The following is a 16,335-nucleotide window of genomic DNA, read 5'->3' as shown; positions in this document are numbered from 1 at the left end:
AATGTATCAAATTATTCCATAAATATGTACAATTAGTTAACGTGGTAAATTTTTTTTTTTTAAAGATACTTACCATGCTCACTCAGATGGTTATGTATACAAGTTGTCTCAGGTGTTGAAACATTTCAATCTTAAGAAAAAGTCAGAACAGAAAAGGAAGGAACTCCTCTCGCTGGTTTAACCTTAGCATTAGAGTGCAATGCACATGTTCTCTGTGGTGTGTGTGTATGACATGACCACATGGTATATCCCAGGTTTAGTTCACATTCAGGTAAAAAGCTCTTATTTCAGAAGATGCAGAGCATCAGAAACTTCAATGAACATTTATGACAAAAGTTCTTAGCTACTAGCATAGAAATGAGTATTTTTAACCTGTTAAGATTATATATACTGTGACATTCCAGATATTTTTTTTCATACTATTGGGGTGCTCTACCACTGAGCCATATCCCCAGCAAGCCCCACCACCTCACTTTTCTTTCTTTTTTCTTTTTTCTTTTTTTTTGTGATAGGGTCAAGGTCTTACCAAGTTAAGACTGTCCTCAAATTTGTGATCCTCCTGCCCTTGTCTCCTGAGTCACTGGCATTATAGTATGCCACCAAGCCTGGCTCAGAATTGGTTTTCAATCTGGTTTTGAGTCACCAATTCCTGTCTACCCTCACTGCTTTTATTTAGCATAGTGATACATGACTAAGACAGCCCATTAATGGCAAAAAAAATTAAATGATTTGAAGGGAAGCAGTTGGCGTCTTATTTGTAGATAACATTCTGTTTGGATACCTCCAAATAGTCTATATACAAGTCAGTGGAATTGGTAAAAGTTTTAACAGCATTCCTAGGGTTAAGATAAGAATATAATGATTAATTACATTTTTATATGTCAATAATAGTTATAAATTATAATTTAATAAAATATACTGTGTAGAATTTTTTAAAAAGCACCTGTGATGAGTCTATAAAAATTGAGTCAGACCTTTGGAAAAGACGACAAAAGTAGCATTGTAAGTCAATAAGAAGAGTTAAGTAAATTTAATCTGAGTGTTGGTCAGTGGTATGGAAAAAATCCCCTTAGGGTCCTCACAAATACAATATTGAGCAAAGCAGTGCATTTTAGGGAAAAATATAACTTGTGTTACAATTTAAATTTTAAATTATTCAAAACAGTGCCATGTATTTTCTTGGCTATGGAAGTATATTTATTTACAAAATAAGAAATGCAAGGAAATGCTGGACACTTGAGTTTGTTTAAGATCATGTTACCAAATGTTGGAGGAAGACATAAGATTTAAGGGGGTAGCAAAGAGGGTTTTTGTTTTTAAGCCAAATGGGCTACATGTTCAGTTTAAAAATCTTTTTGTAATTTAAAATAAGAAATTAGACTCAGTAATTTCTCCATGTTCATTTTGTCTGACTGCTTTGGTGACTTAGGAGAATCAAAGAACCTCATTCATAGGCCAGCTGACCTGCCAGGCACAGGTATCAAAACCAGTGGTGTGACATAAACAAATCTTCTTTGTTTCTCTGTTTTCCCATCTTAAAATGGCAACAGTTTCTTCTTATGTTGTGAAGATTCCAAGTAGACATAGAGTTTCTAATAGGGTAAACAATATAACTTAATTCTCACGTAGATTCTATAATTTTTGTTTATCTTTCCTTAAATTTCTACTATAAGTGATTGATTGCAGTTTTTTTTTTTTTTAATGTTGTGCTTTCTTTATTATTCCTTACCTTTCTTTCTTAAGCCTCCTTCAGGCCTTGGGATTGTTTTTCTGCATTTCTTTTCTGCAAGCTTTGCCAGATGCTGGGGTACATGAAACTTTGAACAATATAAGAAGGCAGAAGAAGTTCACATTAGTTCCTGTTTTACCTGTCAGACCCAATTCTGATTGGATTGGCAGGAGAGGCATTTTGTGCTCCCTTGAAATCAGAGAAGCCCTGTGGAGAATTTTTTAAAAACTGTCATTCTTGATCATCCTGGTATCAGATCTCACTTGGGCGGGGGGGGGGGGGGAAGACTTGGCTCAAAAAAAGCCCCTGCTTCCTGCATAGTTGACTCCATCAGTGCCCTTTGCTCGTGATGTAGGTTCTTTTCTCAAGTAGGTCAGACTTGCTGAAAATGTTACGGAAACATGTTTTTGCTATGTCCTCCAGGTCGCATCCGCACAAGAAGACAAAGCTCGGGGAGTGCTACCAATGTTGCTTCTACACCTTCTGACAGTCGGGGCCGCAGTCGTGCTAAAGTGGTTTCACAGTCTCAGCGTAAGATTACCCTAGTTTCCTTCTTGATAACCTTAGTTTCATTCAACAGCATGTTCTCCAGTTGAGCAGTTCGCAGTATTTGAACTGATTTCAAGGGAAAGATGCACTTTTGTGGCTCTAAGATACTGTGGTAATCACATTATTTCTTGGTAAGATTACAAAATGGATTATTCCAGTCATAATCTGGTGTCCTTTCCAGGTGACTTAAACCTTGTGCTGTTTAAGCATTAAAGTATACTCTCTTCCCATTCTGAAGTCTCTCAAATTGAAACCTATCTGTTCTGTGACCCATTTCTGTTATTGACAAGGAACCCTTCTGATGTAATTTTAGGGCAGAACCTGTACAGAAATTATGAATGCTGAGTTTTTTCCAGGGGTAAATAAGTAAATCCATTAAATGCTCCCCCTTTAACCCTCTGTGCTAACATTTATAGCCTGCACCTGTCTTCTCACCAGTGTGGGCTCTTGCTTTGCCTAGCTGCCCCTGCTCGCTTCCATGATTGCTTTTCTGTATATGTGAAGTCAGTTCATTTGAGAGCTCAGCTAGGAAAGCAGTGTAGCTGGAATGGATTAATTCTGATCAGTGTCCAAATCCAACCTTGCTGTCTCACTTTCCTGTTCCATGTAGGCGTGAGTAGTCTGCTGCCTCTGTGCACAAAGAGCGTGCCCCAGGGCAAAGGGAGTGTGGGCAGAAAGGGTCTTCCTGTCCTCAGGAGCTGCACATATTCGCATTCCCTGGCATGAGTCTATCACCATCTTGTCCCCAGGAGCTGTCTAGCTCTTATAGGGTACTCACTACAGCCAAACCTTGAAATCTTGCTTCGTACTGAGAATGCCTATTATAATCCCGTGAATTTAGATTCTTTTCCATGTCCCTTTTGGCAACTGCAGTCCTCATGTTAAAAAGTTTAGATCTTTTTGCCAAGAATAGGGGAAGGTCAGTCCCATTGCTGCCTCTAGTGAGGCTACAGAATCTTTCTGACATCTGTGGTAAGGTGCAGTACAGTATGCAACAAACACGTGCTTCAGTGTCACACAAACCTGATTCCTTTATATCCTGGCTCCAGTGGGATGTTGGATGAATCTTTTAAACTTGGTGAGCCTTTGTTTCACTGTCTGTAAATGGAACCGAAACAAAGCCCACCCGCATGGGGCTTTTGTGAGGATTTATTAAGAAATATGAAGCTAGCCTGTGATGAACACTCAGTAAACAGAAACAGGCATTAGAACCATATTGGCTTCAGCCTGAATCAAGTGGCCTTTATCCATGACCACTATGAGGCTTAGGAAAGAAATCTAGGGATGAATTTCTGTGATGGGGAATACTGTAAGGCTAGATAGACTCTGTTAAGCGAAGAAAGCCTTACTTCTCTGGGTTTTCCATTCAGATCTGGGTATAGGTATTACCCAGAAGCTTCTGCCTTGGCAGCTGGCTGCGCCCCAACTCATTCTTGGGTTGAATTCTTGTGATTTCTGGAATGTCCAGCCATGTCCTCATAAACATTGGTCAGATCTTACTATGAATAACTCTTCTTGACCAGAAATGTAATGAAGGTCAATATAAAGAAATTTAGTCTAATAAAAACCATCTTTGCCTTTAACTGTGCAGTGTTATTTCCTTCTGTAGAGATGAGGGTTGAACAGTAGTAAGCATTTCTTTTAGTCTGCTGTTCATTGGCATTGGCCTCTGCAGGGTTCCTGCCTCAGCTAGGTCAATACTGTATCCTTCCCTCCCTAGTATAGGTTTTAGGAATCCATTTGTTACTTGTGCTTAGGGAGTGGTGAAGATCAAAATTCCTTCTCTAGAGAGACTCAGTGGGGTAGAGTTTTTTAATTCTGTATACTTATCAACATACTGAAGCTGTCCCTAGGGCTCCACTTTAAACCTCTTTAGCTTTATTTTACTTGCCTGACTAACCCACAGGAAGGGAGACCACCAAACAGCAGCATATGGTTAAGCCTGCACCGTAAGCCTATGCGTATAAATTAAATACTTTTAGCAATTATTTCAATAAGAAATCTACATAAATGCACCTATATGTATATGTACATATGTATATAAAACAGAATTGATAGTTCCTGTTTAATACTAAGTACGTTTTATTAATATTAGATTTACAGCCCTTAATAATTGGCATATTTTAAATATTTGTGGATTAAAGAAAGTGGTAGAACATTCAGGTGAAATTAGTCAGTGGCAGTTTCTTTCCAGTCATCGATACATGTCGAATACTTACTCTGTTGAAGATGATAGTGATACACAAATGAGCAAATTATGCTCACTTCCCTCATATTGCTTAGACCTGGAGAGGAGATGTTCTCTGGAAAGGTGAGATGCTGATCTTATTCTTTTCCACATCTCTTGATCCTAACACTGTGCCTGGCAGGCACATTGTAGACTAATGTTTTATGAACAGATGTGAAGTAAATGCTAATATAGTGTGATGAGTATAAAATAGACATATGTACATAAGTAGATGAGGAGGAACTAGTCCCAGGAAAAATAGCTATTTTGCTGAAGTGTTTGTTGATGAGACATTTGCGTTGTGTTGCATGCTGACCTGCTATATTGTGTTATTGTCTTTTAATCCACTTTTGCCTGTCCTTTGGTCTGCTCTCATAATCAAGGATCCAGATCTGCTAATCCTGCTGGTGGTAAGCCATATCTCTTCTTGCCTTTTTTGTTTTTTTGCATTCTCCCTCACCCCGTGTTCTTTGCACAATATTAATTTTTCTTTTTTATGAGCTTAATTAATCTCCTGCATTTTTCTGTATGTTCAAATACTAGAGTTTGAAATGGATTTCTTTTCCTCTTTTACATCGCTTAGCAGTTTATTTATGTGCTCAAATTTTATAGGCAAAATTAATAGGTCCTGAGTCAGTTCTTCATGGTAATGTGTATTATTGATTTTTGTGACTTTCACAATCATGTAGTTAAATCATTTTAAAGTTTTTTTGCAAAAATCACCCAGCTGATTCATATGAATGATAGTAGTTTTACTAAATGTAATGTAAATTTTTGAAATATAAATTTTAATATATTTAAAAAATATATATTGTGTGTTGTCTGTGTGTAAAATTTCCAGATAAGTACTGTTTCAAAGGACCCCACCCCGCCCTGCAGACCATTCTGTTTTGGTACATAATAATGTATGCTTTGCATTTTAGAATTTTATTACCTTTCTGCTTAAGGACATGATCCAAGTTAATGATCATTAGGGTGTACACTGTTATAATGCTAAAAATTTTGCTGTTTGACAGACAATTTTTTCCTACAGGAAATGGATAGGTTGGTATTTAGCTACTTAGCTATTAATAAAAATTACCATGTTGCTTATAATTTCCAGTTGTATTGCATATTTTCCAGGAAATATGGTCTATGTGATTTCCACTTTTGCAGATTGTTTTGAAACTTGCATTGAGACTTAGTATGCAGTTAGTTTTCTGTCTGGAAAGGTGAAAAGAATATGTTTTATCTGCTGGGATAATGTGTATATAGGAGGTGTGTGTGTGTGTGTGTGGCGCGTGCGCGCACACAGTTGTGCGGTTGCTTAAAGATAAGGATACACTCTAAGCAATGCATTGTTAGATGATTTTGTTGATATGAGAAGATCACTGATTATGCTTACACAAATTGAGATGGCAACATCACCAGGCCACATAATCAAACAGGACTACTGCTCTGATCCGTCATTGACCAAAACATTGTTACGCAGCATGTGACTGTATATACACATATACTCAAACACATACACATAGAATTATGTCTGCTTGCTATGTCAGTTTGTCTGAGAGGGTTGTTAGTCTTTCTTGACATTGTTAGTAATTATGACTTTTCCCCTACATTTTAATCTTTTTTTTTTTCTTTTTTAATTTTTTTTTTATTGATTATTTATCGCATTACATAGTTCATGATATATCATCTTTCATACATTAGACTCAAATTGTGCTTTGAACTCCCATTTTCACCCCAAATACAGATTGCAGAATCACATCTGTTACATATTCGCATTTTTACATAATGCCATATTAGTGACTGTTGTATTCTGCTACCTTTCCTATCCCCTACTATCCCCCCTCCCCTCCCCTCCCCTCCCATCTTCCCTCTCTACCTCCCCTGCTGTTGTTCAATTCTCTCCCTTTTTTTTTCCCTCCCCCTTGCCCCTCATAACCTCTTATAATTTTATGTATCCTTGAAGGTCTCCTACCATTTCCATATGCTTTCCCTTCTCTCTCCGTTTCTCTCCCCCCATTCGTCTTTGTTTACTGTAGTCTTTTCCTCATGCTCTTTCTTCCTGTTCTGTTCTTAGTTTTTCTCTTTATATCAAAGCAGACATTTGGCATTTGTTTTTTAGGGCTTGGCTAGCTTCGCTTAGCATAATCTGCTCTAATGCCATCCATTTCCCTGCAAATTCTATGATTTTGTCATTTCTTAGTGCTGCATAATACTCACTTCTCAGAGGAGGACATACAATCAATCAACAAGTACATGAAAAAATGCTCACCATCTCTAGCAATCAGAGAAATGCAAATCAAAACCACCCTAAGATACCATCTCACTCCAGTAAGATTGGCAGCCATTATGAAGTCAAACAACAACAAGTGTTGGCGGGGATGTGGGGAAAAGGGTACACTTGTACACTGCTGGTGGGACTGCAAAATGGTGAGGCCAATTTGGAAAGCAGTATGGAGATTCCTGGGAAAGCTGGGAATGGAACCACCATTTGACCCAGCTATCGCACTTCTCGGACTATTCCCTGAGGACCTTAAAAGAGCGCACTATAGGGATACGGCTGCATCAATGATTATAGCGGCACAATTCACAATAGCTAGACTGTGGAACCAACCTAGATGCCCTTCAATTGATGAATGGATAAAAAAAATGTGGCATCCATTTTAATCTTTTTTATGTTTTATATTTCAAAGCTATATTGTTTGGAGCATGAACGTTTGTGGTTATGACCTTCATAGAAAGTTATTTTTTAAAATCAGTGTTAAGTCTCCTTCTCTATCCTTTTTAAATGCTGTACTTTATTCTGTTTTTTCTTTGTTTTTCTGTAGATGTGTTATTTGACTCTTAAAAAACAGCATGTTTTTTTTTTGTTTGTTTGTTTTTAAATCAATTCAAGAAGCCCTGTCTTTTAGTAGATGAATTTAATCTAGCCACCTTTGTTATGATTACTGAAATGTTTGTGAATGTTTTTAAACCCATGTTTTTAATTATTTCTCCTCCTTTTTTCCTCTTCCATTTGTTAAATTAATGGCAATTTTTTTATCCATTTTCCCTAATTAATGCTTAACAGATTTCTGTTACAGTTATATTTCTGCTCTTCTGGTAGTTACACTTAAATTTTTAACATACTCTGATAGAATAAAATCCCCAAATGATAGGGACAGGGGATATAGTTCAGGTAGTTCAGGGGTAGAACATTTGCCTAACATTTGCCTTCAGTTTTTGAGTCAGAAATTGTGCAACTTTGTAGAATTCCACCAGTAACTCTTCTAAGCATGGATGTGATCTTTTTATGATATTCTTTTATGTGCATACATTTCTTAAAAAGTAGTACTACCACCAACAAAATCTATTTTATATAAAATTCTTTTCATATTTAATCAAAATTGATATATAAAAACTTGATTTTGAAATTGTTGTAATCTATTAGTCAATTTACATCCATCATTCATTTCTGTATTGCTTCATTTTTAGCTGGCAGTCGGTCGAGTTCCCCCGGGAAATTGTTGGGAAGTGGCTATGGTGGACTTGCTGGTGGTTCTTCGAGAGGCCCACCTGTGACACCATCTTCAGAAAAACGAAGCAAGATTCCCAGGAGTCAGGGGTGTAGCCGAGAAACAAGTCCAAACCGAATAGGATTAGGTAAGGATCCTCAAATACCTTGGAACACCATTTCCAGTTTGGTCACAATTTTTATTGTAATCTAATAACTGTGTCTAATGTAAGAAATAGAGATCTATTTTTTAACTCAAATTATTATTTTGGCTGTGTTGAAAAGACATTTTGATTTGTGCTTTATCCAGGTTATGACACATTGAAGTGTCAAAACCAAAAAACTCTGTGGGAGTTACTGTTCAAATTGATATGAAAGAATTTCATCATTATAGATTCGTGTTTTATGTCATTTTGCAAAGCATTGGAATTGGGGAAGTAGGCAGAGGTTTTCCCTCTTTTCACTAATTTCACACTAAATAGCTATTGACCTATATTGACTTTCAAAGCCAATTTTTAGGATCCCCATTTATTTTGATTTTTATCTTTAATTTGGTGAAACCTGTGGTCAAGGAATAGGAATAGTTACTTTTGACATGATTTTGTTGAAACCTAAAAGGAATTGATGAAGATAATATTTATTTTTGTGTTGTAGTATTTAGTTTCTGTAATTCTATATGAATCCTATGAATTACTTCTGCACTTAAAGATCTTTTATTCTACTAAAGTTTAATTTCTGTGCTACATTTTTATATAAAATTAGAAGTCTGTTGTGATAGAATACAAAAAATTTTAAATTTATACTTTTTATCACATCAATATCTGCTTTCTAAAGTAAAAATCTGTTACTATAAAACCAGAGTATCGTATCCTTAAGTCCTGTTGGCTTATCTTTCACATTTATTCATTTATCTTCTCAATAATTTTGACTTGAATATTTATTGTAATGTACTAGGAACTTCATTAGATTTGATAATTAGAAGATAAATGAACTAGATTTAGATTCCGACTAGAGTCTTTGTTATATATTGGTAAGAGGTGGAAATGCAAAACTGTATGGCAAATACTAAGACTGTTTATTCTGGGTCCATAAAAAAGGGATGTCTTAGCCTTTGTCTACCCCAGACCTCCCAGGTTTCCTGTTAAGGGAGGCTTCCCAGAATAAGTCCTATTGTGAAGTACAGGGTTAACAGGGGAGGGAGGATAGGGGAAAGAGTTCTAAGGGGAGAGAGATGCAAAAGTGGGAGAGTCAGGCAGAAGGGGGACCCCTGAGCAATTTATTTGACTATGGCCAAGGGGTGTGGAACTGGAGGACAGAAGGACCGGTGGGGTTCAGCTCACAAAGACCCCAGAAGGCCCTCTGAGCTACGAGAAGGCAGGGACAAATATCTAAGAACACATAGAGTTTGGTTTGAACTCCTATTTCCAAGCAAGGCAAAAGTATTTAGTGGTTTCTTTAATTCTCCATGATGCTGACTTCTCTGGGCATGACAGAACATCATCTCTGAGCTGACAAATTTGGGTATTGATGTGTCTGCAACCAGAGAAAAGGTCAAAGCTAGAATACTAAAATTTCTCATCTGATGATGCAATATATCAGTGTTCAGATCTAATTTGGTTTGGAAAATACATTTGATTTTAAATCTAGGTGAGATTTCAGCAGTTCTAATTGCTGAAGTTTAAAAAATGTCTGGGTGCAAGCCATACTAGTATTGTTGTTTTAAAAATTCTTTTTTGCTTAGGAACTTTTAGTTTTGTGTTTAATTATTAAAGGTGCTATTTTTACTTTCTTGAAATTAGGAAGTAATCCAGCTTCCAACATAACTCTAAGATCTGATATTCCAAGGTCTTACTATGATATTCATGTTGTGAATAGTGGAAAAGACAACATTTTATAAACTCTTAAAAGCAGTATTAATAAACATCAGTAGAATTAAAAAGGAGCTTTGTCTCTTCCACAGAGCTGTTATTTAAAGTATTATTTTGAAGTTGTTTCCTTGATGCTGATTAAGAGAATTAGTGAACAATGAAGCTTTGAGGTCTTACATACTGTTCTGGTTAAGGAAGATATTTTATTTAAATTTTTTCACATTAAGAATACACATATATAAAGAAATATCTGAACAAAATACATCTGTCTGCTTATTCCTATAGTACTGTTTAAAGATTCTATTTATAGGGTAGCAGATATATTAGCATTTTTCAGCAATAGATTATTTATCTTTATGATCATTTAGTGTATACTGGATACGTGTGTGTGTCTAAACATTTGGTTTGTTGTATAGCAATTTTAAATACAAATACTCAAAAAAGAGGGATATTTTAAGAATTTTTTTTTACAATCTCCAAAACAATTAATTCAACAATTTTAATGATATCTAAACTAGCTTAGAATTGCAATGATAATGATTTCTAATTCTCTACAAATTATGTTTGGTTCGATTGTACCTTTTTTTTGTTTGAAAATGTATTTCTTAACTAACATTTTTTTCTTATTTGTTTTAAAACTGATGCCAAGGTTCTTTTTTGGCATTTAAGATTTCTTAAGCATAATTCCTGTTGGATAACCAAGAAACAAAATAAATCCTTCTATTCTCTTGGCAGGTTATTTCTTCATAAGCTCCTAATCAGTGGTAAAATACATTTTTAAATTGTTTCATTTTTGTGTGTTTTAAAGACAGTGAAGACTTTACAGATAATAAAAAACGGCATGACTAGCCAGCACCTATAGCAATTTTATCTGGCTGCTTGCCTTTGTTTCCTGTTTATCTATTATAAGGGCTATAAAAGGCACACTTGTCATTTTTATAGCTTACATTCTATGGATATTTATTTAAAGTATCTTAAGATTTTCTGATTAAAAATATATTGCAGGAATTTAAAAATAATTCATTTCAACTAAGAAATTAGACAATTGTGACATGAAAACACGTAGACCTTGAGATGTTTCAAGTGTTTAACTTCTAGTACTTTTCATTAATCCTTTTATACTTAGGCTTTGGGTATGAGTTCTTGTTGGATCCTTCCTTAGAAGCTAAAAGTCAGAATTACCATTAAAACACTGTGAAGGGTAGGGTAGAGTATCAGGAAGTGAAAACCAAGTGAGTGGTTTTTTTTAAGGCCTCTTAGTATATTTATGTAAGCAAAAGACTGAAGAGCATGCTTTCCTTGTTTCTTTCTCTTGTGCCTTCTCCATATCTTATTCTTACATAGAACATAGAATGTTCAGTTTAGATACTTATTATTGATCTTTTTTTTTTTTTATTTTGGTCACTTTATTGTGAGTCTGTAAAAATCATTTATATAGTTATTTTAAATCCTCCTTGTAGATTATTAGGTTCTGGAAATAGTTACAAGTTGGTGGGTGTTTTTCCTCTTGTGATTTAAAACATTCAAACAATTGGAGTCACTATCAGATGTACTTTAATGAGGTTTGGGGCAACTCTGGGCACACGTCCACAAATTATAAACAGAATTCTCCAAGCTACTACTTGCCATATGAAAAAGGAGCCTGTCAGCCCAAGCAGGTGTGTGAACTCTGGGTTAGATAACAGGAAGGTGGGCCTTGTTAAGTTTACATGTGTAGTTATTTCAGATTCCATCTGTTTATCCCTATTGATTCTCTTTACTGTCTGTATAAACCAGATTCACACCAGAGAGAGTGAAGGTAGGGGTAGAGGATCAGGAAATGAAAACCAGTCAAGGAGCATTTCAAGGCTTCTCAGCATTTGAGAAAGAGAGAACTTTTATTTCCCACTGTTGTAGCATATATATGAACTCAAGGAAAGGGTTGGGATCTGGGTAAAAAATATAGAAGTTATCAAGCATGTTAAGAAAAAACAGTTGAGAGGGGCTGGGGTTGTAGCTCGCAGTAGAGCGCTCACCTAGCATGTGCGAGGCTCTGGGTTCAATCCTCAGCACCACATAAAAATAAATAAATAAAGGTATTGTGTTCAACTACAACTAAAAAATATTTAAAAAAATAAAATAAGAAACAGTTATGAAATGCTCAACTAAGCATGCTTTTACAATCAAAACTATGAATATTGTATTTTTGTGTGTGGGGCGGTAGGAGTGTTACCAGGAATTGAACTCAAGGGCACTTTGAGCCACATCCCCAGCCCTATTTTGTATTTTATTTAGAAACAGGGTTTCTCTGAGTTGCTTAGCATCTTACTTTTGCCGAGTCTGGCTTTGAACTCAGGATCCTCCTGCGTCAGCCTCCCAAACCACTGGGATTATAGGCATGTGCCACCATGCCTGGCTGAATACTGTTTTTATTTCTGTTTGAATATCTGTTTGGAGTGGATGGTAGATGAAGACAAGATTTTCATATATGCCACTCAGCACAAAACTCAGAAGTATATACATGTATGCATTATCTCATAGCTCTCTTTTGTTAAATGATGGGATTCTTTCTTATCTTATTTTTGTAAGGGGAGGCTGAGACCTAGAGAGGACAAGCGGCTGGATCAGTAAGTTAGCTTGGACCTGAAGAGATCTCTTCATAACTCAGATATAGCGTTGGTCATTAGCAGTATTGCTTTGTACATTTTAGGAAATTTCTCTATTAGTCGGGTTGGTAGATGCTTTAGTTTTTTTTTTTTTTTAAGTTGTTGATAGACCTTTATTTTATTTATGTATTTATATATGGTGCTGAGAATCAAACCCAGTGCCTCACGCATGCCAGGCAAGTGCGCTACCTCAGAGCCCCAACCCCAGTCCCTTTAGTTTTTTTTTAAAGGATTTAATTTGGCACCTAGTGCTTTTGCCTCCTTGCAGAAGCTATTTAGAGTATAATCAAGAATTGTTGATTAAATAGTCACTACTACATGGAGTGAAAATTTGGGGTTCCATGTCACTCTGACAAAATTGAGGAGAGTTTTTAGGGATTTCTAGTGAAATTCCAGCGACACTCTGTTTGCCTAATTGCTCAGATTGCATTCATTTGCCAGACCTTTCCTTCTCTGAGTAGTACTAAGCATTTGGATGTCATTTACAAACCTTCAGGGTCTTTTCAACCACGCACTGAACAGCTGAGCACAAGAGGAATTTGACTTCATTTTTCAGTTCCATATACTTCACAAAACTTCAGTGAGTTTCAAGATTCTGGTTAGTAGTATATTCTTGTTATAGTTTGTACAATAAATCCTGGCTCTAAAATAATAGGGTGTACTCATTGCAGTCTAGATAATGTATTTGTTTTTACATCTGTGGGTCAAGTTTACAGTTTCCAAAACCTCCAGGAAAGCCATTTTTGTGCAGTCTGGAAGTGATGGAGCTCACTAGATGGAAATATGTAGTCTTTGTAAGCTGGTATGTTAGGCATTCCACCTACACACATCAGTATGTGATGTTGTTTTGGAATATTTTGTCAGTAATTTATTTCTGTCTTCACAGATTAAATTGAGAAACAAGGGTATCATGGTCTTTCTGAGCTTCAGCCATATTATTATTAGACCTTAGCCAATGTATGATAATATGTCTTATAATCTCAGTGTTTAAAACATGAGAATAATAAACTTTATCTGTACATAATCATAGTTAGCTGGCCTCAGATCAGTGGAGGGATCTTTCACCTGAATTCTGAGATTATCAGTCCACTTGGTGTAGGCTTGGTGTGTAAGACTGGATCAGTGGAGGTGCTTAGAAGGGACTGCAGGCAACTCCATTTGGTTTTCTGTAGAAGCAGCACATTTAAAATGTTGGCATCAGAAAATGAAGATAGAAGTCCCAACTCTTTACTTCTGTTGGCTTAGGTCATTAAGTATGTCTGAAGCACTTACACTCTTACTGAAGTTGGCTGTCTCTCCAGTTATACCAGCCTTTTAAGGCTTCTTGTTTAAAGAAGGCCTGGGAGAGGCTAGCCTTCTTTCTTTTAATTGGGTGAGTTTGTGGATTTCAGTGATTATTAATCCAAATTGAATTGTCTTTTAAGAACCAGATACCTGTGAAAACAACTTTGGTGATTTGTCCTCTTGTCGAAGTTTGTCAAAGCCATAAAAACCAAAAGCTTTTGATCTTGTGCTTTAGGAAGCCAGTTTGTTCTTTGGAAAGGTTTCTTTTCGTCTTACCTTTAGGTGTAATTCTACCTTCACACAAAGTTCCCAGCTTTCTGAGGCACTGAGCGTAATCACATTTATCCAGACTGCCCTCTGTTGGTACAACAGTCAGACTTCAGCGCGGATAGATGACCCAGTCCCGGACTCCCAGGGTGGACAATGTCATAATTACATTAACCAAATGTGACTGACGTTTTGTGAGTTTTCTGTCTTCATTAAACTTGTTCACCTTCTCTGAAACCCCTCATGCTGCACGCTAGCACGGAGCAGCCGTATCCCTCGACCCAGCATGAGTCAGGGGTGCAGCCGCGATACCAGCCGTGAGAGCAGCCGAGATACAAGCCCCGCTCGGGGCTTCCCTCCACTCGGTGAGTACACGGAGGCGCTGCCCCAGGAGCAGGTTCCTCTCCCTGCTCCCGATGCTTGTCCGAGACACCGCTGGGTGGAATGACCTGCTTTCCTGCTGTCCTGTGATCCTTTCTTCTCTTTCCTCTTCCTTAGTCACCCTTTGTTGTCTCCTCTGCATGCTTGGATTTCAGCAACTCCCAGTTTTCACATACTAGAGGAAAAAAGCACCACTTCACTCTACTGTCGTCATTATAATCGCTTGCTACCAGGCAAGCCCCTCGATGTGGCGATTTCCAACATGAGGCAAAAAACTCAAGTTAATCACTGCTTGAAAGTAAAGTTAACCTAAAGTTGATCCTTAGTCATTAAATTTCTACAATTTGCCTTCAGTTTTACTAGACATCAATTTATATATAAAGTAGTTCGAGGAAAAAAAGTATAGTCACGATAACATTTAGAAAACTAGATGAGTTTCCTTTTTAGTTTTAATAGTCTTGCCTTTCTCTAAAATAGGCATGTAATATATCATTTTATCCTAGTACAATTTATGGAATTCCCAAAGAAATCTGATCAACACATATTTTATGAAAAGGAATATTTCATATTCTTCAGTAATTATTTTTTAGTTCTTTGGCATGTTGAATGCTGTATATTTTCCCCTTGATGAACATAGTAGAAAGCATTTTGTAATAATTAGACCTAGACCTAAAATGATTACGTGAAGCATGGACTCCAGCAGTCTGTGATTTTGACTATAGGATTATGCAACTGATTTTTAAAAATTTGTTAAGTGTCACTCTAGGAGAGGGATGTTAAATCAAAAGCATAAGGTCTTTATATTTGCCTCTGTCTCCTGCTAACATTGTGTACTTCTTCTGATGTCTTTTGTCCCCAATCAGTGTCAGTAATCAAAGTCTAGATGTATGCTTTCATGACCAATGGATCCTTTATGAGGTTCTGAAAAAGAGCAGGTCACAGATGCCACCACTCTAGTCGGCTAGAAGATGATTCCCTTGACGTAGTGATTCCACTTGGTTAGCAGGAGCCCCTGAGTGGAGCACCTTTACCTAGAGCAAGTCAGGTATTCCATAGAAACCTGAAGCATTAGAGCAGAATTCTCAGTGAGACAGGGGTGGCAATGATTTTTTTCTTCTGAATGAACTGGTGATTTTTCCTTGTAAATTAAGGCTGTATCTATGCATCCTTGCCCACTATTTGACCTTCCAGATAATCTGTAGATAAATAATTCACTCTGTTCTATTGGTTATATTGTCTTTTAGAAGCAATTAAGCAATTGTATTTTATACATGTGCTGATATTTTTAATATTATCTGTGGAAGCAACCTTTGTAATCTGGCATGTGGTCTGTGGACCAGGCAAGGCATGCTGCATTCTCGAACTCCCTTTGAACACTGAGTAACTCAGTAATGGCATCTGTCTTTCACTCTTTGGGTAAGCAGATCTGCTTGACTGTCTTGATGATAACACAAAATGTTGAAATATATTAGCATCAGCTCTTATTTTTTGTGTGGTCTGAGCAATAGGGAATGTCTCTTAAGCTAAATTTTTATACCAAGCCTTTCCCTCCGTTGAGTTAAACTCATGCAACAGTGTCCCATGTGTTCCTGTGCCATTCAGAGCAGTCAACAGGCATACACCTTGTGGTTCTGGTCACCCTCTGGGATAGGTGTTACCATCATCAGACTCGAATGGAAACTAAGCCACATTCTCCAGGCCACACAGTGGCTAGAGCCAGCATTTGAATCCAGGTTTGACTTCAAACCTGCCTTATTTGAAAGTACTTTTGATAACTCATTTTGTTCCTCAAAAATATATGAAATGATTTTGTAAGGCTTGAGAGCTCGGCACAGTAGAAAGTGCTCAACAGCTGTTTCTGGGTCAGTGACTTCCAGGCTCAGGACCTGAGAATACAGAGACAC

The 16,335-nt window shown here is 36.9% G+C and overlaps 1 protein-coding gene across 17 annotated transcripts in view; it reads left to right on the top strand.

Moving 5' to 3' along the window:
* Positions 1–16,335, top strand: part of CLASP1 (cytoplasmic linker associated protein 1) — a 270,123-nt gene that overhangs the window by 177,361 nt on the left and 76,427 nt on the right. For 9 of the 17 annotated variants that reach the window (XM_081261195.1, XM_081261182.1, XM_081261194.1 and 6 more), the window contains 3 exons: positions 2,153–2,260; positions 7,968–8,135; positions 14,308–14,415. In XM_081261195.1, coding sequence (XP_081117321.1) covers positions 2,153–2,260; positions 7,968–8,135; positions 14,308–14,415 — 384 coding nt within the window. The remainder of the gene's footprint in view (positions 1–2,152; positions 2,261–7,967; positions 8,136–14,307; positions 14,416–16,335) is intronic. The other 8 variants (XM_081261183.1, XM_081261197.1, XM_081261184.1 and 5 more) reach the window with 1 other exon arrangement.

This window comes from Spermophilus citellus, assembly GCF_964194105.1.
Source record: "Spermophilus citellus genome assembly, chromosome: 11".
Lineage (NCBI taxonomy): Eukaryota > Metazoa > Chordata > Mammalia > Rodentia > Sciuridae > Spermophilus > Spermophilus citellus.
Note: the sequence above shows the minus strand (reverse complement) of the source record. Positions and strands in the feature narration are given on the sequence as shown.